We start from the raw sequence: 23,441 nt of genomic DNA, 5'->3' as shown, positions 1-23,441 counted from the left end.
GTCCGAGAAGATCCCACATGCTGAGGAGCAACTAAGCCCATGCGCCACACTACTGAGCCTGCGCTCTAGAGCCTGCGTGCTGCAACTACTGAGCCTGCATGCTGCAACTACTGAGCCTGTGCGCCTAGAGCCTGTGTTCCGCAACAAGAGAAGCCACCACAATGAGAACCCCGTGCACCACAACGAAGAATAGCCCTGCTCGCCGCAACTAGAGAAAGACTGCGAGCAGCAACAAGGACCCAATGCAGCCAAAAATATCAATTAAAAAAAAAAGAAAAAGGCCTGATCTCCCCCAAGGAAGAGGGAACTCTACCAGCAGATGCTTCCCTGGGTTTCCAGCCGGCCAGCCTACCCTGCAGAAATTGGACTTGCTGGCCCCTGCAATGGCACAAGCCGATTCCTTAAAACAAATCTTTCTCTAAATCTAGATCTATAAAACCTATAGTTCTGTTAACCTCAAAAGTAAAACAGCCAGTTATTTTACCAGTAAAATGGCTTTATTTGGGAACAGCAGAGAATTTCAATTTGGGACAAGCAGGCTATAGCAAAAGCCATAGGCAAGTCCAACAAACAAAGAAGAGGAACATTATTTTATAGAGAAAAAGGAGGAAGTTGGGAGGGGTTGTTTTGAATGAGAGTCCATTGGAGAAAAGCAAGAATTCAGGCTGATGACAGGTGATTGGCTTAGTTGCTGGGGTAGTCGGTTTCCTCCAAGAGATGCAATGTACATCTTTCCTGTCCAGGCCTGTCATCGACAGTTTTTTCCTGTTGATGCTTCTTGTTGGGGTCTGTTGATTGACTGTCTTTCCTATGACTGAATTACGGTGGTACTTGAGGTGTGTGAGAGCGCCCCCTTCTGGTCTCCTGACTCCACTTAAAATGAGGTTTCCCTTTATGTGTTCATTTTCACTGTTCAGTTTCTCTGGAGAAAGTTGCTTATCACACCTGCGCATTAAGGGCCCTTCCCTGCCTTTATCTGACTTCTGCTGTAACACCTAGAGGTAGGCTGGGTGGGCAGAGGTCATAAGCCTTCTTTTCTAGATAAGAACATAGAGGCTCAGAGAGTTGAAAAAATTTGCCCAAGGTCACACAGCTTGTAAGTTGTCTGACTAGGTTCTAACTACCCGTTTTCCAAAGTCTATGCTTTATTTTTATTTTTAAAATATTTTATTTTGAAATCTTTTGAAACACAAAGAACTCTCTCATATCTTTCATCCTGAAAATCACCACATTTGCTCCTCATTCTCTATGTATCAGTATCATTATTACTGAGCCATTTGAGTGCATGTTGCAGATAACTGGGCAGAAGCCAAGAGATTTCCTGTATACCACCCCCCCCCACCGCCTCCTCCCCCTCCCCCAGCCACACAGCCTTGCCCACTACCAATATCCCCCAGCAGAGTGGGAGAGTGGGACACTTGTTACAAGTGATGAACCTTCATGGACACATCAGAATCACCCAGTCCCCTTTACTCTTAAATACTTCCATATGTATCCCCTAAGAATATGGGTATCTTGTTACATAAACACAGAATGACAACCCCATTCAGAATTGTACCTTTGATACAATGCTATCATCTCTTATAGCATATACAATGGATATATTCTTATATTCAATTTTTACCAGTTATTCCAATGTTGTTCTTTATAGCAACCCCCCCTCCCCCAAATCTAGGATCATGTTACATTTAGATGTCATGTGTCAGAGATGGGTCTCCTGGGAAGCCACTGGGAAAGGGATGGTGACTTTTTATTGGGGGAATCTCTCAGTGTTCTAACGGTCCATCCTTGACGTAGTTTGATGGGGCAGATTGAGCGTCCCTCATTTGTGGCCCATTTAGTTTGGCCCCAGGGACACCATATTTTATGACCAGCTCCTTAATTCTCTGTGGGTCAGGCCATCCTGACTGCCCCTCCACCCTACCACTCACGAAGAGAAGTGTGTCCACGTCACGGGTAAGTGTTGTCTCATGGCCGCTATGATTTCGGGGTTCTACCATCCCCAGTGCTGTTAGGAGGCCTGTGACAGCATCTTCTATGGAGGAGGCCACCCGAGCTTCTTAGTGATGCTGAGTCCTCTCACTGGCGTATTCTTTATGGCCTTGGTAACGTTGTATTCTCTGCTTTTCCACGGGAGATAATTTGGTGGCTTTTCTGGACTTATATAGCACATCCACCCAAGCATATCCACTTCCCTGACCTTTGAATCCCATCTTCCACCATCTCCCATGGGAATATCAGCATTTTGTTCTCACCCGGCAGAGGCTCTCACTTTTTCCATTCTAAGAGCCTGGCTAACAGCAACTCTGCACGGTCTCCTGGGGTCCTTGCCAGGGTGTGAAGTCCTGAATTCCAGGAGGGGACTTCCAAGTCAATAAACTCTTCTGCATCTGACCTGACACTGTAGCCCCTTGATCAAGTGCCCTCGGGGTCACTTCCACACACACCCACCTGACTTTTGCTGCTACATGCTGACCGGGTCTTCTGGCTGTTTGGGATATAGGTCCATCCCTCCCTCAGCAGGCCCAGCGCGCCCCCGGCTGGGCTATTTTGGGACTCAACCCTACTCAGTCCTAGTGGGCAGGAGGGCAAGTGGGTGCCGGTCCTGCGGGGTCTTATGGAAGAGAGACCTCTGCAGAGTCTCCTTGCAAGGGGGGAGGTGCTAGCTTTTAACAGAAGGGGTAGATGGGACATTTCTGAACCCCAGGTTCAGAGGAGTCTGGGGATTCAAGATTTTCAGGGGCTTCCATTCTTATGTCCGCAGTCTATGTGTCAGGGTCCCATTCTTTTCCAGGTAGGGTCTTGACCTTGCTTAGCAGGCCCGATTATTTTGAGAGTATATAACTCTTTTACACCAACTAGGATGGTGATAATCAAAATGATCATGAATTACAAAGTGTTGGCAAAGATGTGGAGAGACTGAACCCCCCATTTATTGCTGAAGGGGATGTAAATGGTGCAGCTGCTATGGGCTACAGCAAGGTGGTTCCTCAAATGGGGGTGCAGGGAGGGACTCCACCCTTATCTCCTTTGGCTAAACATTAGATCTGCCAGTTTCTGTTACCCCAGAAGGAACTGCCCATAATGGGGCTTTCTCTCCGGGGAATCAAAAATTTATGACTCCGGTGCTCCAATTTTCATTCCAGCATTTCCGTCATCCCTTACACAGGTGCTCCTCTGTTTCCAAATCTCATGAATTTGGACTTGAACCAACAGCTCCCAATACCAGTGCCCCAGACTTTTCTATAACCTGGGCCGGCTGGCTTTGCACAAACTATCAGAGCTCAGCTGAGAGAAATACTTATTAAATTTTTTTGTGCAAGAAACATTGCTTTATTATTTCTTGTGTCATACAAACAGTACAAACTTATGGCCAAAAATTAATAAAATCTGAAAATTCAAAAAAGTATAAAGATTAGCACATCTCGATTGGGTCCAGCTACATTTCAAGTGCTCAATAGTGATTACTGTATTAACACAGGGCAGTTCTAAAACTTTTCCTGGATAAATAATCAGAGATGTGGACAAAGGGTGAACCAAAGATGTTTGTCTCAGGATTACCTGTAATTGAAACTTGGAAGGATCCTAGTCTATCCAACAGTAGAATATTCCACAAAATGTCAGCTCCATGAGGCAGGGGTTTTTGTCTGCTTTGCTCATTGCTATGTTCCAGTGCCCAGAACGATGCTTGGCACATAGCAGGTGCTCAATTAATATTTTAAGTTGAATCAATGAATACGCACACACACATACACACACATATAATATGCAGATATACTTCTTGGCTCTGTGCCTTGCGGTTAATTAACACCCAACAAATGGCATTTGCTACTATTTTTGTTGTTATTGACAATAAATTGGACCACAGCTCTCCCACCAGGTACAGAGAAGAGCATGAAGACTGGGATTCCTCTCTTTTGTCTGAGTCTCTCCTGCTGCCTCTCAGAGGATATTGTCGGAGAACAGGCTCTGGTGGGGAGGGAGCTGTGGGAAAAGGCTATCTGTAAAAGAAGAGAGAGCACAGAATGGCGGGAAGGATGGGGGTCAGGAGACCTGGATTCTGGACCCAGGTCTGACACCAACTCATGGCCCTCTTGGGATTGAGGCCCCCCGCCCCGCCCCTAGAAATGAGAGGTCTGGCCCAGATGGCCCCGGAGACCTTGCCTTTAAGAGCTTCTGGCGTTCAGAGGATGACACATGTCCAGTTCTCTTCCACCTGCGGAGGGGCTCCTCCCTGGAATGTGAGTCTCGGAGAGGTTCTATAGCTCTGTCTAAAACCACAGGCCTCGTACGTCAGGTCACTATGGTCTTGGGGCTGAAAGGGTGAAGTACATGGTCACACTGGAGAGCTGGGCCTCCCACCTTGGCACTGGGTCTCAGTGAACATTTATGGTGGACAGGTGGACACTGTGATGTGCCACCTGGATTCCCTTCGAGGAAGGACACACCCCCTCCTGAGTTGTCCATTCAGTGGCCGATCCATGTTAGGGTAAAGAAGACCTGCCACCTCAGCCTTCTGCAGGACAACTCTGAAGGCCGTTGAAGCTCCAGGGCTCCCCAGCTGCACCTCTCCCTGTGCTGGTACCTGCTTAATTCCCCTCCTTTACACAGGTGTTGGATCCAATGGTCCTCCCCTGAAACATCCTGCACATAAACTTCATCCCAGAGTCTGTTTCCTAGGAAACCCACCTATGACATCATCAACCCTCCCCACCCCGGCATGAGAAAGATCTCTACTCTTGGAGTGGGAAGATCAGACCCTCAGCACCTACTTATGCTGGGTGACATGCCCACGTCCTCAGCTGCTCTGAGTCGCTCATTTGTCACATGATATTGAGGGGGGAGGGGATACAAGGCAGGATGTTTAGCTCAGTGGAATAAACACTGGCGTTAGAGTCTACCGAGTTAGGATCCCAGCTCTACCACTCCCTAGCTGAGTGGCCTTGAGCAGGTGACTTCACCTCTCTGAGCCTCCTTTTCTCATCTGCAAGATGGGAGTAGAAAACATATCTCATGGGGTGTTGTGAGGATTTAATGAAATAATGGAATTTAAGGGGCTTAGAACAGAACCTGAGCCCAAAGCAGGTATTTACTAAGTGGTGGCTGTTATTGTTTATTTTTCTTCTTAGTGGAATGAGCCAACTGGAGCTGTTAAAAAAGTTACTTCCAGACAAGGAGGCATTAATTAAAGAATGAACTCTGGGTGAGGGATGTGAGAAGTCCAGGAGCTCTCTGTATGGGGCCAAAATGATTGTAAAATAGAGAGCATAGCCTGACACTATATGAATGTGAGTGACCTCTAGCAAGAGGCAATTTCTTAGGAAAGAATGGTCTCTATCTACATGCCCCATGCTGTGTGGAGGGGGTGGGGGAAGGACGGCAGGGAAGAAGCAGAAGGTCTCACCGACACATCCCAGGAGCCTACTGGAAACCCGTCCCAATTCTTTAAACATGGGTAACTCAGCCAGGCTCTAGCCTCTTGTGCCAGCCGATGCCAGCTACATGGGTCTCCACCAGCAACGTTTCCTGTAGGGTCAGCCGGGTCCAGAATCACAGGCCTGAAGAGCAATATTTAGAGAGAGAATAGGTGAGAAGCTGGGCTATGTCTGGGGGATCTAGATGCTTCTGGAAGAGAAAAGTAACAGCCTGGCACAGGCAGGAGGGGTCCAGCAGGGCACTGCTCCCTGGGGTGTGTCCTGGGTGCCCTGCCCTATGGAGCACAGTGAACAGAGGGAGGAGCCTTGCATTTGGGCTTTCATAGACTTCTGTTTGAATCTTACCTCTGCCCTTTATTAGGGGTGTGACCTTGGGCAGGCCTTTTGACCTCTCTAATCCTCAGTATCCTCATCTGTGAAATGGGAAGAATTGAACATCCCTACCTCAAAGGATGTTGTATGAGGATCTAGACAAGCATGTGAAATGCTCAGTACAGTAATTGGGACATAATAAGGGGTCAATACATGGCAGTTACAATAATCATAATTTTTACAATGCTATTAGAGTGTGTTAGTCTTATAGCAAGCTCTTAGTTCCTGGGAGCATTTATTATTGTTGCTGCAGCTGTTGTTATTTTAGTTGAAATTTCAGCTGTTTCACTCATTTTTTGTTAAGGTTTGGACAAGCTCTTTACCTTTCAGAATCTTGGTTTAGTCATCTGTAAAGCAGGTAGCATAGTGCCTGCCTCACAGAGTTGCTTGCACATTGTTTTTAAAATTAGATGGAAAGGCTTCCCTGGTGGCGCAGTGGTGAAGAATCCACCTGCCAATTCAGGGGACATGGGTTCAATCCCTGGTCCAGGAAGATCCCACATGCTGCGGAGCAACTAAGCCCGTGTGCCACAACTACTGAGCCTGCGCTCTAGAGCCTGTTCTCTGCAACAAGAGAAGCCTGTGCACTTCAATGAAGAGTAGCCCTTGCTCGATGCAGCTAGAGAAAGCCTGCATGCAGCAACGAAGACCCAAAGCAGCCAAAAATAAATATATAAATATATATTTTTAATGCTTAAAAAAATTAGATGGTAGTAGTAAAGTGCCCAGCAGAATGATTAGTACCAGAAGATGATCAATAAATGTGGAACTCTCCCACTTCCTACATTTCCAATCTGCCACAGCTGTAATCAGGGGTTCATTTATGTGAGGAGCTAAGCCATTTGGGGATAGAGTACCTGGGTTTTCCAAGTTGCCTTCTCAGGTATTGTCCAATAATAGGGTTTTCAAAGTTGTAATAGTTTTTCCAGTAGATGCAAAGCTTCTGATGCTTCAGGACTAATTCTAAGACGGTCTGAAATCCCCGAGCTGTGTTGAATCTTGTTTCCATGCTTCCTTGCTCCCAAGCATAGACTGTCAGAAGCTCCAGGGCATACTGTTGGGGCAGCGGCTTCCCAAGCTTCTCCTTACACTGAGTAGAGGAAAAACAATCAGAAAAGTGGGTTTCTCTAGCTTTCGTGTAAAGCACATTTCTCATGGACCAAATTCAGCCTGCCACTTGTTTTTGTGTATAAAGTTTTCTGAGAGCAAATCCGCACCTATTCATTTATGTGTAGTTTATGGTGGCATTCATGCTACAAAGGCATTGTTGAGTATTTGTGACAGAGACCGTGTGACTTATAAAGTCTAAAGTATTTGCTAACTTGCCCTTTACGAAAAAGTTTACTGACCCCTGGTTAAAGGCTTGCGCTCTGGATTCTGACTGATGTGGGTTTGAATCCTGGCTCCACCATTATCTGATTCTGAGCAGACAACGTAGACTCTTGGAGCCTTGTTTTTTCTCATTTGCCAGGTGAATGGTAATAATTGCACCTTCCTCAGAAGGATACTATGAAAATTAACTGAGAGGAAGGACTTGTAGTGTTCCTAAGAGCTTAAAGAAGTAAACTTTTTTTTTTTTTTTTCTGGAGGAAGATATTTAATCCAAAGTCTCCAACTCTTTCACAGATAACTTTCATGTACAATGACCATCACATAAGTATCCAGGCACACAAAGAAACAAGACACTCAGAGTGATGACTAACAAAAACTAAAAAGAAAATAGTAATAAATCTACAAAACTTTAAATATTGAAAATTTAAACACAGGCTTTAAAATAACTAGGAACATTATGTTCAAATATATAAGCATTTGAAATAGTAGGTACCTAGAAGCCAGAAAAAGTAACATGGCAGACTTAAAAAAGAATGAAATAGAAATCCTAGAACAAAAAGGACAAAAATGTAACTAATAGCTCAGTAGCATAGACACAGTTAAAGGAAAAATTAGTGATTGGAAGGTAAATTAGAAGAAACTATTCAGAATAAAGCATGGAGAGAGAAAAAGATGGAAAATGTAGAACAGGGGATAGAGATTTGGAAGAGAGAACGAGGAGGTCTAACATACATTTTATGGGAGTTCTAAGAGGCAAGAAGAGAAAGGGAGAATGATAATATTTTAGGAGAATGGCTGAGAGTTTCCAAAACTGATGAAGGATATCCACAGATTCAGGAATCCCAGTGAAGGACCCCATGAACCCCAAGCAGAACCAATAAAAAGGGATCATCATTAAGACACATCAGCTTGAAACCAAACAAAATCAAAGTAAAAGTGAAACATATAAATGCAGCCAGAGAAATAAGATAGATTACCTACAAATGCACCACAGTGACACTGACAACTGATTTCTCACTAGCAACACTGGAAGATGGAATGATATATCCAATGTACTGAAATGCATACCAATCCAGCAAAAATACCTGACAGCAATGAAGGGAAAATCAAGACATTTGCAGACAAACAAAAACTGCCATATTTACTATCAGAAGACGGTCACCAAAAGAAATCTTAAAGGGCATATTTCAGGAAGAAGAAGAACAATCCCAGATGGAAGGTGAGAGAGGTAGGATAGAATCGATAGTGAAGAAAGCAGTAAACACGCGGGTAGATTCAATGATCATTGGCTCTGTAAAACAATACTAATGCTTTGGGGCACTTGACAATATTGAGAGACTTAAAATATACAACAAAAGTTGGATGTAAGTTACAGGTGGTGATGATGGGGCTAGAGGAGTTAAAGTATTGTACGATTCCTCTATTATTCTAGAAGAGAGAAGAGAGAAAAAGAAAGAGGGGAAGGAAGGAAGGAAGGAAGGAAGCGAGGGAGGGAGGGAGGAATTAAAGGAGAAAAAAGGAAATAAAGAGACAATTCTTTGTTGAGTAGGACTGTCTTGCTCATTGTAAAACAACTAGTATTCCTGGCTTCTTTCCACTTATTATCAGCAGCATCTTTATCCCACATCACAAAAATGCCTTTATGAAGCTTCAGTATGTCTTGGGGGGCAGTGCTGCACTTGTCAAGAACCACTTTTGTAAGTTCTAAAACGCTCAAGTGCCATGATCAAAATTCTTGCAAAGCAAATTGAGATGTCCAGCAAATGTTTTTAAAGTAGTAGAAGTTTATCCTTAATTACTTTCTTTAACTCAATTTATTCATCTAAATATATATAGAATGCTTATTACATGTTAAGTAAACTCTTCAGTCTGAAGACCCAAATGCTGTTTTTGTTTTTGTTCTGCTGTTTATTAGCTGAAAGTGTCTTCTGACACTTAGTTTCTCTTTCTGTAAAAGGGGTTTAATAATAATACCCTTAACTAGGTCACAGAATCACCACGATGCTTAAATAAGATATGGGACATCTGAAAGTAAACAGAAATGAATATCACATCCACAAAATTTTAAATATGATGAATCTGGCATAAGCTTAGTGCACAATCCATGTTAGCTTTTATGATGTGTTTTCCTGTGGCAGCTCAGAGAAAGGACATTTATTAGGACCGACTATATGCCAGATATCACGGTATGTGATTTACTATTGCTGTGCCATGTTACTCTTTGCAAATGAGAAAACAGGAACCACAGAGATGTTAATTCACTTGTCCAAAGCCAGACACCTAGGAAGTGAACAGAAGTGTGTGTGTGTGTGTGTGTGTGCGCGCGCGCGTAGTGATGGTGTGGGGACGTAGCACTCATTAATTCATCTAACAATTATTTTTTGAGCTCCTATTACGCACCAGGCACTGTTCTAGGTCCCTGGGATACAGCAGGGATTCAAACATAAATCCTTCTGTTCCTGTACATTTTTAGTGGGGAGATAGACAATAAACAAACAAATAAGCACATGCAAAGGCCCTGAGGCTGGAGTAGAGTTTCCCTCCTGGAGGATTAATGAAGAGGAAAGCATAGCCTGGGGGTGGTGGTGAGGGGGCAGAGACTGGGGCTCAGAGAGGTCGAGGGCAGATCCTATGAGCTTCTCAAGATGACCTGGACCAGGGTGAGAGTGGCACAGGAGATGACGATGGATGAATTATAAATATATTTTAATACAGGACCAACATCATTTGCTGACAGGTTGGATGGGGGTGTGTGTGGAGAAGTCAAGGATGACCCTTGGTTTTGTCCAGAGTAACAGGAAGGATGGAGTTGTGATTTCCCTTCCCTCCCGAATCCTCTCCCCTCCCCTCCCCTTCCTTCTTCCCCCTCCCGATGCCTCATCCTTGCTTCCTCCCCACACCTCCCCCTCCTCCTTCCCTCCCTCTATTCCACCCCTCCCTCCTCCCCTTGTCCTCACTCTCTTCCTTCTCTCCCTCCTCCTCCTCCTCCTCCGCTCTCTGTCTGGATGGGACATGCCATACCGTTTGGTACCCGTGCTTCACAAGGCGGATGAGGCTCTTCAGCTTGGTTGGACGGTCCCTCAGGAAGGCTCGCTGCAGCTCCGTGAAGCAGGGGGAGAACTCGCCCTCTCTCCCCAGGGACTCGCACTCTTGGATAAGCCGGACGTAGACTTGAGGGTCAGGCCTGTAGTCTTTGGTCACCTGACCTGTTGGGAATTAATCCATAATGTGAAGATGTCAGCTTTTCTCTGAGTTTCTTTCAATCCCTCTGAGGAGACAAGCTCACTGACCATGGGGTGCAGTGGAAAGGTCAGCAGGCCCAGAGCCAGGAGGCCTGAGGGCCATCCCCAGTCCTCGCCACTCCCATCTCCACTGCCGTCACCCCATCCAAGCCAGCATCATCTCTCACCTGGACACAGCAGAGATGGCAGCAGCCTCCTTCCTGGATCCTCCACAGCCCATTCTCTACCCAGCACCCACAGAGGCCTTTTAAAACCTGATCCTTCCACTTCTTGCTTCCCAGGACATCCGAATAAAATCCAAAGTCCTCGCAGTGGCCCAGGAGGTTTGGTGTGACCTGTCTCCTGCCACCTCTGCCGTCTCACCTCTTGCCTTGATCCCTTTGCTACTTACTCCCCCGGTTATTTCACTTCTTCAAATATGCCAAGCTCATTCCTGTCTCAGGGCCTTTGCACTTGCTGTTTCCTCTTCCTGGAGCCCCCAGATCTTCCCAGGTTTGGCTTCCTCTCATCCCTCGGGCCTCGGGTCAGCGGTCACCTCCCTTGTTGCGCTGTCTAAAAACTCCCTCTAAGCCCCATCATTCTCTTTTGAATCACCATATTTAGTTTTTGTCACAACAAGTTATCCTTTCATTTATGGTATTTAAGTTATTATTGTCAGGCTGTAGGAGAGAAGTTCCCTGTCTGTCTCATTTATGGCCATAGAACAGTGCCTTGCACATGGAAGGTACTCAGTGGAAATGAGCCTCAGAGATGTACTGCTTCCTGTCCCAATGTTCCTGCAGATTGTCTACAGATTCCAACCCTCAGATAAATTTGATATTTCCTTATGCTTTGGATAAAAGATGAAATTAACATACTGTGTTTACACCAGATATACGCTGCCTCATTTTTAGAAAGCGAAGATTCACACACTTTGCCAAGAGTAAAACTAGTAAGCTTGGCAGGTGTTCTATAAAAACATATTGCTCCCAAATTGTACCAATTTGTTGTTAATGTCACTGCAGTGGCTCAGTATGACCCTAAAGATTCTTGCCCCAGAAGAGATGCTAGGATCTCCTCCCCATTTGAAGGGATGCCCTGTTTAATAAGACTCTCAAAGTGAGAGAGATTTCTGCTCAGAAACATGAAAAGAGAGCAGAAGAAGCCCTGACATAGGACAAAGGCTGAAACACCTTGTGGCTGAGAGTGCTCACCCAGGGCATCAAAAGCGGGCAGGACATCAAACTCCACCCACTCGTGGAGCTCACAGGATCTAAGCACGAAGCTGAGAGCACGGGGATTCTCCCATTGCTGTTTCTGGACCTCAAACTTCACTTCAAATATTTTCTCCCTTTGACAGGCTTCCAGCTGTGTCCTAATTTCCTTGATGAATTCTCCTCGGCGCTGAAGTTGTTCCTGAAAACTTTTAAGATTGGTGAGGAAGATGACGAGGTCAGCATCTGATCGGCCCCTGAGGGTTGTGCCTTTGCCTGAGGAGCCACCCTGAAAAAGGTGATGAGAATGAGAACTGATATTTATCATTGAGAAGAGCCTCCCTAAATAAAATGCTGAGAACAATCACTAACATTTTGAGTACTAGCCACTGTTCTGAAGGCATTACCAGTCTTAACTCCTAGAATGCTCACAAGAACTCTGTGATTTAGCTACTATTATTATCTGTTCCCATTTTCCAGATGGAGAAACAGATGCTGAGAGAGATTATGTATCCGCCCAATCACACAGCTAGTAGGTGGCAGAGATGCAATTCAGTCTGTGTTCTTTACCCCCTGTTCTTTACGACCTTATATAATTAATACTGTAAACTGGCCCATGGCTTATTTTACTTGATCTGCAAGCCCTGCAAAGTACTGGGAATTATGGATGATGAAACTGAGGCACAGAGAGGTTAAGTGACTCACCCAAGATTTCACAGCAGCAGGTGCTATCTGCTTTCAAAACTTATACTCTTAACCAGCTCATGAATCTGCAGGAATGGTGAGTTCCCAGCCTGGTCAATGATTAGCGGATTATTGATACAGCTGGGCTTCAGTTTGCCTATCTCTGCGGTGGACGTGACATAGGTGGTTTATAAACTTGACCTGGGCATTTGTTAAAAGCTTACAGGTGGAGGCCCTCACCCCAGAAGCTACTTTCACAAGCTGTGGTTATAGTTTTGGCATGGATAAATCAGAAACCACCAGCCCCAGAGACCTCAACCTTTTGCTCTCTGTCTCTGTGGAAACACTTGCTCATTCAGCCCCCTTCTCCCCAGCCAGGCAGTTCTGGACTCACCTTCACAACTTTGGACACCCGAACAGGGTGGGAGGCCCCTTGGAAACACCTCTCCTTCAGGAAACTGCAGATGATGTGGATGGCTTCATTGACCTGTGTGTAGAAATCCTCGTCTGGCAGCAGGTGGTCTTCGATGAACTTGTCTAGATACTTGGCCGGGGTATCACTGAGCTCCATCATGATGCTGGGACAGGAGAGCCAGAGAGGGCAGAGCTGGAGGGGAAAACCTTTTAGCTTCTATCTCTTCTGCTGCCTGGGTCCAGGAGGCTGTTAGTTTCATTTCATTGGAAGGGAGGAGGTGTGCCCTGAGTCTGGGCTGCTGTTGGTTTCGTTTCCTTGTAAGGGAGGAGCTTTGCCCTGAGTCTTTGTCTCTCAGCAAATCAAACATTCCTTTCTGAACCCTGTTCAGTCTCCCAGCTCTTTCCTCCAGTATTCCAGAATTACTCCCTGCCTTTAACAGGCAACCTAGAACATCTGGTCTTTCTTCAGACTGTACTCTGAAAAGGTACTTTTTAAGCCAGGTTAGTACTTCACCCAAGAGTAATCATAAGTAAAAACACACTTTTGGTTTCCTTTTCCTCTTTTTTTGTTGCTGACAAAATTGTTTTATTGTCTCCTGTGATTTTTGCAGCAGTACATGTATATTGCAAACAGCAATGGTCAGAAAAATCCAAAAGCATAAAGTCCATCCCTGATCCTAAACCTGAAAGACTACAACTACTTTGGTGCAGATCTTTTCAGATGTTTTTCTAGGTTAACACACACATACACACAAACATAATTTCCTTCTCTCTCTCTTTTTTAATGGCATGACTATAATGGTTTTACTTTTTGATTAATAGACTATTTCTTAAGGCATTTTTAAGTCGATAGAAAAATTGCGAGCTGTCCCTAGCTGTGCAGCTTTGAACACGAGTGTAACTGGGCATGCCTCAATGTCCCAATCTGTAGAGAGGGCAAACTTTTCTCACTCACAGAACTGCTTCTGAGGATAATCTGAAAGAAGAGACACAAAAGGGGATTTGAAAGGTATCAAATGCTGAGCAAAAATAAAGGACAGGGACTTCCCTCGCGGTCCAGTGGTTAAGACTTTGCTTTCCAGTGCAGGGGGTGTGGGTTCGCACCTGGAACAGTTCTTTGCTCAAAAAGATAAAAAGTTTTGGAAAGATGGAATTATGAAGTTGCCTGAAAAATGGAAGAAGGTAGTGGAACAAAAGGGTGATTACGTTGTTCAATAAAGTTCTTGGTAAAAATGAAAAAGGGGTCTTTTATTTTTACTTGAAAACCGAAGGTACTTTTTGGCCCACCCAATGTGATCTCCTCCCCATTTTTTAGGGACATCTTATTTTGGTAAGGCTCTCAAACTGTGCGGGCTCTCAAACTGCTTGGAAATATGAACAGAGAAAGGAGCCCTGATACAGGACAAAGGCTGAAACTCCATGTGGCTGGGAGGGTGGAAGGCAGGTAGTACATCAAACTGCACCCCACACAACACTATAAAGCAACTACACTCCAATAAAAGTTAATAATAATGAAAAAAATAACTGCACCCCCTGGTGGGGCTAGGGGACCTGACCACGATGCTGAGTGCCCAGGGCAGCTCAGAGAACTCCACCCTCATATCTGTTGCTTCAACCTTAGTTCTTCCCAGTTTCATTTCTTCAGCAGGAAGTTGCCCAGAATGGGGACTCAGCTCTGGGCAGTCAGGAATTTATGACTCGGGTGCTTCAAATTTCATGAGAGCATTTCCGTCACCCCTAACACACTTGCTCCTCTGCTTCTGAACCTCATGAGCCAGCAGCTCCAAACTGCAGCACCCTTGAGCCTTCTGTCACCTGGGTCTGCCAGCTTTGCCCAAACTATCAGAGCTCAGCTGACAAATACTTATCACAAAAGGTTTTGAAACAAAATGCTTTACTGTTTCTTGTGGTCATTCAAGCAGTATAAATTTACAGCAAAACAAAAATCACAAAATTCAGAAAAGTATAAAGCTCACTTGCTCACCGTGCTTTAATCATATATACCCACTGAAAACATTTAGGTCTTCATGAAACCAACCATCACAAAATGAAATTAAAGAAAACCTACTAAGTACAATAACATAAAAACAAGTATCTAGGAATAATATGACAAAACACACTTAAGACCAATGCAGGGAAAAACTATAAAACATAGTTACAGAGTAATTCAAGAAGAGGAAAATTAATGGAAAGAAGCTCCAAGTTTGTGGATTGGGATTCTCAATAGATGTCATCTTCCCTGAACTAATTTATGGAATTCTAATCAAATGCCTCCCCGTATTTTGGGTGAAATTTCACAAACAGAATATAATATTAACATAGAAATAGAGCCAAGAGAAGACATTGGTTTGGATAAAAACAGAGTTTTCTACAAGATATTAAGAATTAATACCAGGCTAGAGTAATTAGTCAAGGTACTATTAACTCAAGGATGCCAAAGTTGACCAATGGAACTGCACAGACTCACACACAGACGGGCTCTGGACATATGTTAGAGGTGGCTTTTACAGAACAGTGGGGAAAGGATGGTCCCTTCAACAAATGCTGCTGCAATATTTGGTGACTCAAGCAAGTGCCCAAATCTCAGTGTATTATTATGAGAACAAGAATAAGACCCATCTCACAGGGATGCTGGAGGACTCAAAGGAGGAACAGTAATATGGAGAAGCCAAAGACTGTTTCCCAGCTACACACGTGACCAGTGACTCAGGTGGTAAGAACATGCTTGATCTTTTGTGCTTCCTTAAGGGAGTTTTTATTGACTGGACTTTTGTAAATGACAATGTGAGTTGGTAAGCCTATTGTCTAATCCGGTGATTCATTCTGGGGCAGAACACATGTGTAATTTTACATTTTCTAGTAACCACAGTAAAAGAGTACAAAGACAGAGATGAAATTCAATTTGATTTAATGCAGTATTTCTAGAAGTTGTTATTTCAACCTGCCATTAATATCAGGTCACATGAGGGAATCAGGAGGTCACACCGGCACCTTCCAGGGGCTGACTGGAGACCCATCCCGATTCTTGCAGCATGAGTATCCCAGCCAGACTCTAGCCTCTTGTGCCAGCAGCTGCCAGCCATATGGGTCTTTACCAGCCACACTTCCAGTAGGGCCAGCTGGGTCCAGAATCACAGGTCTGAACAGCAACAGTTAGAGAGGGGCAGGTGAGTATGTGGGCTGTGTTGCGAGGGTCTAGAGCTCCTGGCAGAGCAAAATACCAACTTGGGCAGACTGGGACTCGGGGCAGCAGGAGGGGCCCAGGAGGGCACTGCTCCCTGGGGTGTGTCCTGAGTGCCCTCCCCTACGGTGGGCATTGAACACAAGGAGAAGGAGGCTTGCATTCGGGCCTTGATAGACCTGGGTTTGAATCTTACCTCTGCTCTTTATTAGTGGTGTGACCTTGGGCAGGTCACCTGAATCTCTAATCCTCAGTATCCTCATCAGTGAAATGGGGAGATTTGAATAACCCTACCTCAAAGCATGCTGTATGAGGATCTAGACAAGCATGTGAAGTGCTCAGAACAGTAACTGGAACATAATAAGGGGTCCATACATGTCAGTTTTAATAACCAAAATTTTACTATTCTGTTCGAGTGTGTTGGTCTTACAGCAAGCTCTTACTTCCTGGGAGCAGTCATTATTGTTGCTGTAGCTATTGTTATTTTAGTCAAATTTCAGGTATTTCACTCATTTTCTGTTAAGGTTTGGACAAGCTCTTATTTCTCCAAACCTCAGTCATCTGTAGAATGGTTAGCATATTGCCTGCCTCACTGGATTGGAGGTTATTATTTAAATTTATTATTTAAATCAGATGGTAGGAGTAAAGTGCCCAGCACAGTGATTGACAATAGATGATGATCAATAAATATGGATCCCTCTCACTTCCTACATTTCCAAGGTGCCACAGCTGTATTCATGGGTTCATTTATGTGGGGAGCTAAGCCATGTGGGGATAGAGTACCTGGGTTTTGCAAGTTGCCTTCTCAGGTATTGTCCAGTAATAGGGTTTTCAAAGTCATAATACTTTTCCCAGTAGATGCAGAGGTGCTGGTGCTTCAGGACTAATTCCAAAACAGTCTGAAATCCCTGAGCTGTGCTGAATCCTGTTTCCATGCTTCCTTGCTCCCAAGCATAGACTGTCAGAAGCTCCAGGGCATATTGTGGGGGCAGTTTTTTCCCACGTCTCATCTTACACTGAGAAGAGGAAAAAAAATTAGGAAAATGAGTTTGTTCAGCTTTTATGTGAAGAAGAGTTAATGCCTATTCTTCTCAAGCTATTCCAGAAAATTGAGGAGTAAGAGATGGTTCCAAACTGATTCTACACCAAAACCAGACAAAGATATTACAAAAAATTATAGGCCTGATGATCATAGATGCAAAAATCCTCCACAAAATATTAGCAAGGCAAATTCAACAATATATTAAAAGATCATACACCATGATCAAGTTGGATATATTTCCACGGATTCAAGGATGCTTCTGTATCCACAAATCAATCAACGTGATACATTTGCATTAACATAACGAAGGATAAAAAGCATATGACCATTTCCACAGATACAGAAAAAACATTTGAGAAAATTCAACAGCCATCTGTGATACAAAATCTTAACAAGGTGGGTATGGAGAGAACATAACTCAATATAGGCCCTATATGACCAACCCACAGCTAAACCATACTCAATGGTGAAGGCTAAAAGCATTTCCTTTAAGATCAGGAACAAGACATATATGCCCACTCTCCCCACATATATTCAACATAGTATTGGAAGTCCGTCCATGGCAATCAGGCATGAAAAAGAAACAAAATGCAGGGACTTCCCTGGTGGCGCAGTGGTTAAGAATCCGCCTGCCAATGCAGGGGACACGGGTTCAAGCCCTGCTCCGGGAAGATCCCACATGCCACGAAGCGACCAAGCCCACCCCGTGTGCCACAACTACTGAGCCTGTGTGCTGCAACTGCAACTACTGAAGCCCACGGGCCGAGAGCCCGTGCTCTGCAACAAGAGAAGCCACTGCAATAAGAAGCCCGCGCACTGGAACGAAGAGTAGCCCCCACTCGCTGCAACTAGGGAAAGCCCACGCACAGCAACAAAGACCCAACAGATCCAAAAATAAATAAATAAAATAAATAAACTTTTAAAAAAACATTAAAAAAAGAAACAAAATGCATCCAAATTAAAACAGAAGAAGTTACACTATTGCTATTTGCAGATGACATGATACTATACATAGAAAACCGTAAAGATGCCACCAAAAAACTTTTAGAACTAAAAACTGAATACAGGAATATTGCAGGATACAAAAATAATATACAGAAATCTGTTGCATTTCTATACATGAATAACAAACTATCAGAAAGAGAAATTTAAAAACAATCTCATTTACAATTGCATCAAAAAGAAGAAGAAAACTAGGAATAAATTTAACCATAAATGTGAAAGACCTGTACCCTGATAAGACTTTGATGAGAGAAACTGAAGATGACAAAAATAAAAGGAAAGATATACCATGCTCATGGATTCAAGGAATTAATATTGTTACAATGTGCATACTACCCAAAGCAATCTACATGGGCATCACTGTGGTACGTGATTTACTACTGCTGTGCCATGTTACTCTTTGCAAGTGAGAAAACAGGAGGGGCAAGATGTTAATTCATTTGCCCAAATTCGGACAGCTAGGAAGTGAACAGAAGAGTGTGTGTTGGGGGGTGGGGGTGTTAGCACTCATTAATTTGTTGAGTAATTACTTACTGAGAACCTATTATGTGCCAGGCACTGTTCTAGATTCTGGGGATACAGCAGTGAAGAAAATATACAAATCCCTTCTTTTATGTACATTTTTAGTGGGGAGACAGGCAATAAACAAATAAGCTCATGCAAAGGCCCTGAGGCTGGAGTAGAGTTTCCCTCTTGGAGGACTAACGAAGAGCAGAGCATGGCCTGGGGGAGTGCTGAGGGGGCAGAGATGGGGGTTCAGAGAGGTCGAGGGCAGATCCTGTGAGCCTCCCAAGTGACTTGGACCAGGGTGGGAGTGAGTGAGGTGGTGATGGTTGATGATAATGGGTATATTTTAGATACAGGACCAAGCCATTTACAGACTGGCTGGATGTGTGTGTGTGTGTGTGTGTGTGTGTGTGTGTGTGTGTGTGTGTGTGTGTGTGTGTGTGTGTGTGTGTGTGTGTATGAAAAAGGTAAGAAAGAGCCATGGTTTTGTCCAGAGTAACTGGAAGGGTGGAGTTGTTATTTCCTGATACGGGAAGACCAGGAAGAATGAGACACCTGAGTCCACTGGCACCTGTCCCGGGCCCTACCCTTCTTCTCCCTTTCCTTTCCCCTCCTCCCCACAACCTCTACTCTTCCACCTTCTTCCTCTCATCCTCTCCTTCCTTGTTCCCTGCCTTCTCCCCTCCTTCATGCTCTTTCCCTCTTTTCATCTCTGTCCATCTCCCTCCTTCCTCCCCCATCCTTTCAGATTCCTCTCCTCCTCCCGCTCCTCTTTCTTCTCTTCCCCACTCCTCTCCCCTCCCCTCCCCTTCCTTCTTCCCCCTCCCGATGCCTCATCCTTGCTTCCTCCCCACACCTCCCCCTCCTCCTTCCCTCCCTCTATTCCACCCCTCCCTCCTCCCCTTGTCCTCACTCTCTTCCTTCTCTCCCTCCTCCTCCTCCTCCTCCGCTCTCTGTCTGGATGGGACATGCCATACCGTTTGGTACCCGTGCTTCACAAGGCGGATGAGGCTCTTCAGCTTGGTTGGACGGTCCCTCAGGAAGGCTCGCTGCAGCTCCGTGAAGCAGGGGGAGAACTCGCCCTCTCTCCCCAGGGACTCGCACTCTTGGATAAGCCGGACGTAGACTTGAGGGTCAGGCCTGTAGTCTTTGGTCACCTGACCTGTTGGGAATTAATCCATAATGTGAAGATGTCAGCTTTTCTCTGAGTTTCTTTCAATCCCTCTGAGGAGACAAGCTCACTGACCATGGGGTGCAGTGGAAAGGTCAGCAGGCCCAGAGCCAGGAGGCCTGAGGGCCATCCCCAGTCCTCGCCACTCCCATCTCCACTGCCGTCACCCCATCCAAGCCAGCATCATCTCTCACCTGGACACAGCAGAGATGGCAGCAGCCTCCTTCCTGGATCCTCCACAGCCCATTCTCTACCCAGCACCCACAGAGGCCTTTTAAAACCTGATCCTTCCACTTCTTGCTTCCCAGGACATCCGAATAAAATCCAAAGTCCTCGCAGTGGCCCAGGAGGTTTGGTGTGACCTGTCTCCTGCCACCTCTGCCGTCTCACCTCTTGCCTTGATCCCTTTGCTACTTACTCCCCCGGTTATTTCACTTCTTCAAATATGCCAAGCTCATTCCTGTCTCAGGGCCTTTGCACTTGCTGTTTCCTCTTCCTGGAGCCCCCAGATCTTCCCAGGTTTGGCTTCCTCTCATCCCTCGGGCCTCGGGTCAACGGTCACCTCCCTTGTTGCGCTGTCTAAAAACTCCCTCTAAGCCCCATCATTCTCTTTTGAATCACCATATTTAGTTTTTGTCACAACAAGTTATCCTTTCATTTATGGTATTTAAGTTATTATTGTCAGGCTGTAGGAGAGAAGTTCCCTGTCTGTCTCATTTATGGCCATAGAACAGTGCCTTGCACATGGAAGGTACTCAGTGGAAATGAGCCTCAGAGATGTACTGCTTCCTGTCCCAATGTTCCTGCAGATTGTCTACAGATTCCAACCCTCAGATAAATTTGATGATATTCCCTTATGCTTTGGATAAAAGATGAAATTAACATATTGTGTTTACACCAGATATATGCTGCCTCAGTGTTTTGGGATTTATCTATTTTTTTAAATTGAAGTATAGTTGATTTACAATATTGTGTTAGTTTCAGGTGTCCAGCAAAGTGATTCAGTTACAAATATATAAGATATATTATAAGATATTGAATATAGTTCCCTATGCTATTCAGTAAAACCTTGCTGGTGATCTACTTTATATGTAGTAGTGTACATCTTTTGCTGCCTCATTTATAGAAAGGTAAGATTCACACAATTTGCCATAAGTAGAACTAGTAAGCCTGGCAGGTATTGTATAAGAAATGTCTTGGGCTTCCCTGGTGGCGCAGTGGTTAAGAGTCTGCCTGCCGATGCAGGGGACGCGGGTTCGTGTCCCGGTCCGGGAATATCCCACGTGCCGCGGAGCGGCTGGGCCCGTGAGCCATGGCCGCTGAGCCTGCGCATCCGGAGCCTGTGCTCCGCAACGGGAGAGGCCACAACAGTGAGAGGCCCGCGTACCGCAAAAAAAAAAAAAAAAAAAAAAGTCTTACCCCCAAATTGTACCAATTTGTTGTTTAATGTCACTGTGGTGGCTGAATAGGACTCTAGTTATCTTGCTCTGAGAGAGATGCTAAGATCTCCTCCTCATGTTGAAGGCATGTTTATGTTTTAATAGACTCTTGAACTGAGGAAGATTTCTGCTCAGAAACATGGAAAAAAAAAAAAAAAAGAGGAAGAAGCCCTGACATAGGACAAAGGCTGAAACACCTTGTGACTGCTCACACAGGGCATCAAAGGCGGGCAGGACATCGAACTTTACCCCCTGGAGGAGCCGAGGGGACCTGAGCATGAAGCTGAGAGCACGGGGCTTCTTCCTTCACCGTTTCTGGACCTCAAACTCCACTTCAAATGTTTCCTTTCTTTGACAGGCTTCCAGCTGTCTCCTAATTTCCTTGATGGATCCTCTTCGGTGCTGAAGCTGTTCCCGAAAACTTGTGAGACTGGCGACGAAGACGACAAGGTCAGCATCTGATAGGCCCTTGAGGGTCGTGCCTTTGCCTGAGGAGCCACCCTAAAAAAGGTGGTGAGAATGAGAACTGACATTTATCACTGAGAAGAGCCTTCCTAAATAAAATGCTGAGAACAATCACTAACATTCTGAGTGCTAGCCACTGTTCTGAAGGCATTACCAGTCAACTCCTAGAATGCTCACAAAAACTCTATGATTTAGTTACTATTATTATCTGTTCTCATTTTCCAGATGGAGAAACAGATGCTGAGAGAGATTATGTATTGGCCCCATCACGCAGCTAGTAGGTGGCAGAGATGCAATTCACACCCTGGTTGCCTTTTTACAGGGTCTGTGTTCTTTATTCCCTGTTCTTTTTGACCTTATATAATTAATACTGTAAACTGGCCCATGGCTTATTTTACTTGATCTGCAAGCCCTGCAAAGTACTGGGAATTATGGATGATGAAATTGAGGCACAGAGAGGTTAAGTGACTCACCCAAGATTTCACAGCAGCAGGTGCTATCTGCTTTCAAAACTTACACTCTTAACCAGCTCATGAGTCTGCAGGAATGGTGTGTCCCCAGTCGATGATTAGCGGATTGTTGATACAGCTGGGCTTCAGTTTGTCTATCTCTGTAGTGGACGTGACATAGGTGGTTTATAAACTTGACCTGGGCATTTGTTAAAAACTTACAGGTGGAGGCCCTCACCCCAGAAGCTACTTTCACAAGCTGTGGTTATAGTTTTGGCATGGATAAATCAGAAACCACCAGCCCCAGAGACCTCAACCTTTTGCTCTCTGTCTCTGTGGAAACACTTGCTCATTCAGCCCCCTTCTCCCCAGCCAGGCAGTTCTGGACTCACCTTCACAACTTTGGACACCCGAACAGGGTCGGGGGCCCATCGGAAACACCTCTCCTTCACGAAACTGCAGATGATGTGGATGGCTTCATTGACCTGCGTGCGGAAATCCTTGTCTGGCAGGTGGCGGTCTTCGATGAACTTGTCCAGTTGGTTGGCTCGGGTCTTTCTAAACTTCTTCATGATGCTCAGGCAGGGACAGGAGAGCCAGAGGCAGCAGAGTTGGCTGCCAAAACCTGTTAGCTTCTACCTCTTCCGCTGCCTGGGTCTAGGAGGCTGTTAGTTTCATTTTCTCGAAAGGGTAGAGCTGTGCCCTGAGTCTGGACTGTCACTGGTTTCCTTTCTTTGAAAGGGAGGAGCCATAACCTTGTTCTTTACCTTTAAGAAATCAAAAACCCCTTCGACCCTGTGTCTCCCAGCTCTTTCCCTTGCTCTCTGAGACTTACTCTGCCTTTATCCAGCCCCCTAGAACATCAGGCCTTTCTTCAGACTGTTCTGAAAATGTTGCTTTTCAACCCAGCTTAGTACCTCACCCAAGAGAAGTCATAAGTAAAAACTTTTGGGGGGGTTTCCTTTGTCTTTTTTTGTTACCTACAAAATTGGTTTATGGTCTCCTATGATCTTTACAGCAATACCTGCGTATTATAAAAAGAAACATGTCAGAAAAATCAGGGAGCATAAAGACCATCCAGGATCCTAAACTTTGAAGACTACATCTATAAACATTTTGGTGGAGATCTTTCCAGATATTTTTTTCTAGGCTAACGCACACACACATACACACAAACTCTAACCATGTGTCTATTTTTTGTTAAACGACATTGTCCTATACTTTTCCCCCTTTTGATTAATAGACTTTATTTCCTAAAGAAGTTTTGGGTTTAAAAAATAATTGAAGTACAGAGTTCACTTATGTCCTCTCTCCTTCCACCCATAGTTTCCCCTGTTATCAAATTTGGTGTGGTACATTTGTTGCAAGATGAATTGATATTGACATGTTATATAAAGTTCAAAGTTTACTTTAGGGTTCACACTACGTTGTACATTTTATGGGTTTGCCAAATCATAATGTGTTGTCTCCACCAATTATGAAATCATTGCAGAATAGTCTCACCTGTTGCTCC

At 44.8% G+C, this 23,441-nt stretch overlaps 1 protein-coding gene across 1 annotated transcript in view; it reads right to left on the bottom strand.

Moving 5' to 3' along the window:
- LOC132532248 (2'-5'-oligoadenylate synthase 3-like) overlaps positions 1-22,500 on the bottom strand; it is a 41,142-nt gene extending 18,642 nt beyond the window's left edge. The window contains 12 exon segments of the mRNA XM_060170530.1: positions 5,405-5,558; positions 6,665-6,897; positions 10,161-10,345; positions 11,575-11,863; positions 12,653-12,889; positions 13,628-13,637; positions 15,635-15,811; positions 16,637-16,869; positions 19,382-19,566; positions 19,770-19,985; positions 21,227-21,515; positions 22,321-22,500. Coding sequence (XP_060026513.1) covers positions 5,405-5,558; positions 6,665-6,897; positions 10,161-10,345; positions 11,575-11,863; positions 12,653-12,889; positions 13,628-13,637; positions 15,635-15,811; positions 16,637-16,869; positions 19,382-19,566; positions 19,770-19,985; positions 21,227-21,515; positions 22,321-22,500 — 2,388 coding nt within the window.
- Positions 22,501-23,441: the final 941 nt, after the last annotated feature.

This window comes from Lagenorhynchus albirostris, chromosome 14, assembly GCF_949774975.1.
Source record: "Lagenorhynchus albirostris chromosome 14, mLagAlb1.1, whole genome shotgun sequence".
Taxonomy (NCBI): domain Eukaryota; kingdom Metazoa; phylum Chordata; class Mammalia; order Artiodactyla; family Delphinidae; genus Lagenorhynchus; species Lagenorhynchus albirostris.
Note: the sequence above shows the minus strand (reverse complement) of the source record. Positions and strands in the feature narration are given on the sequence as shown.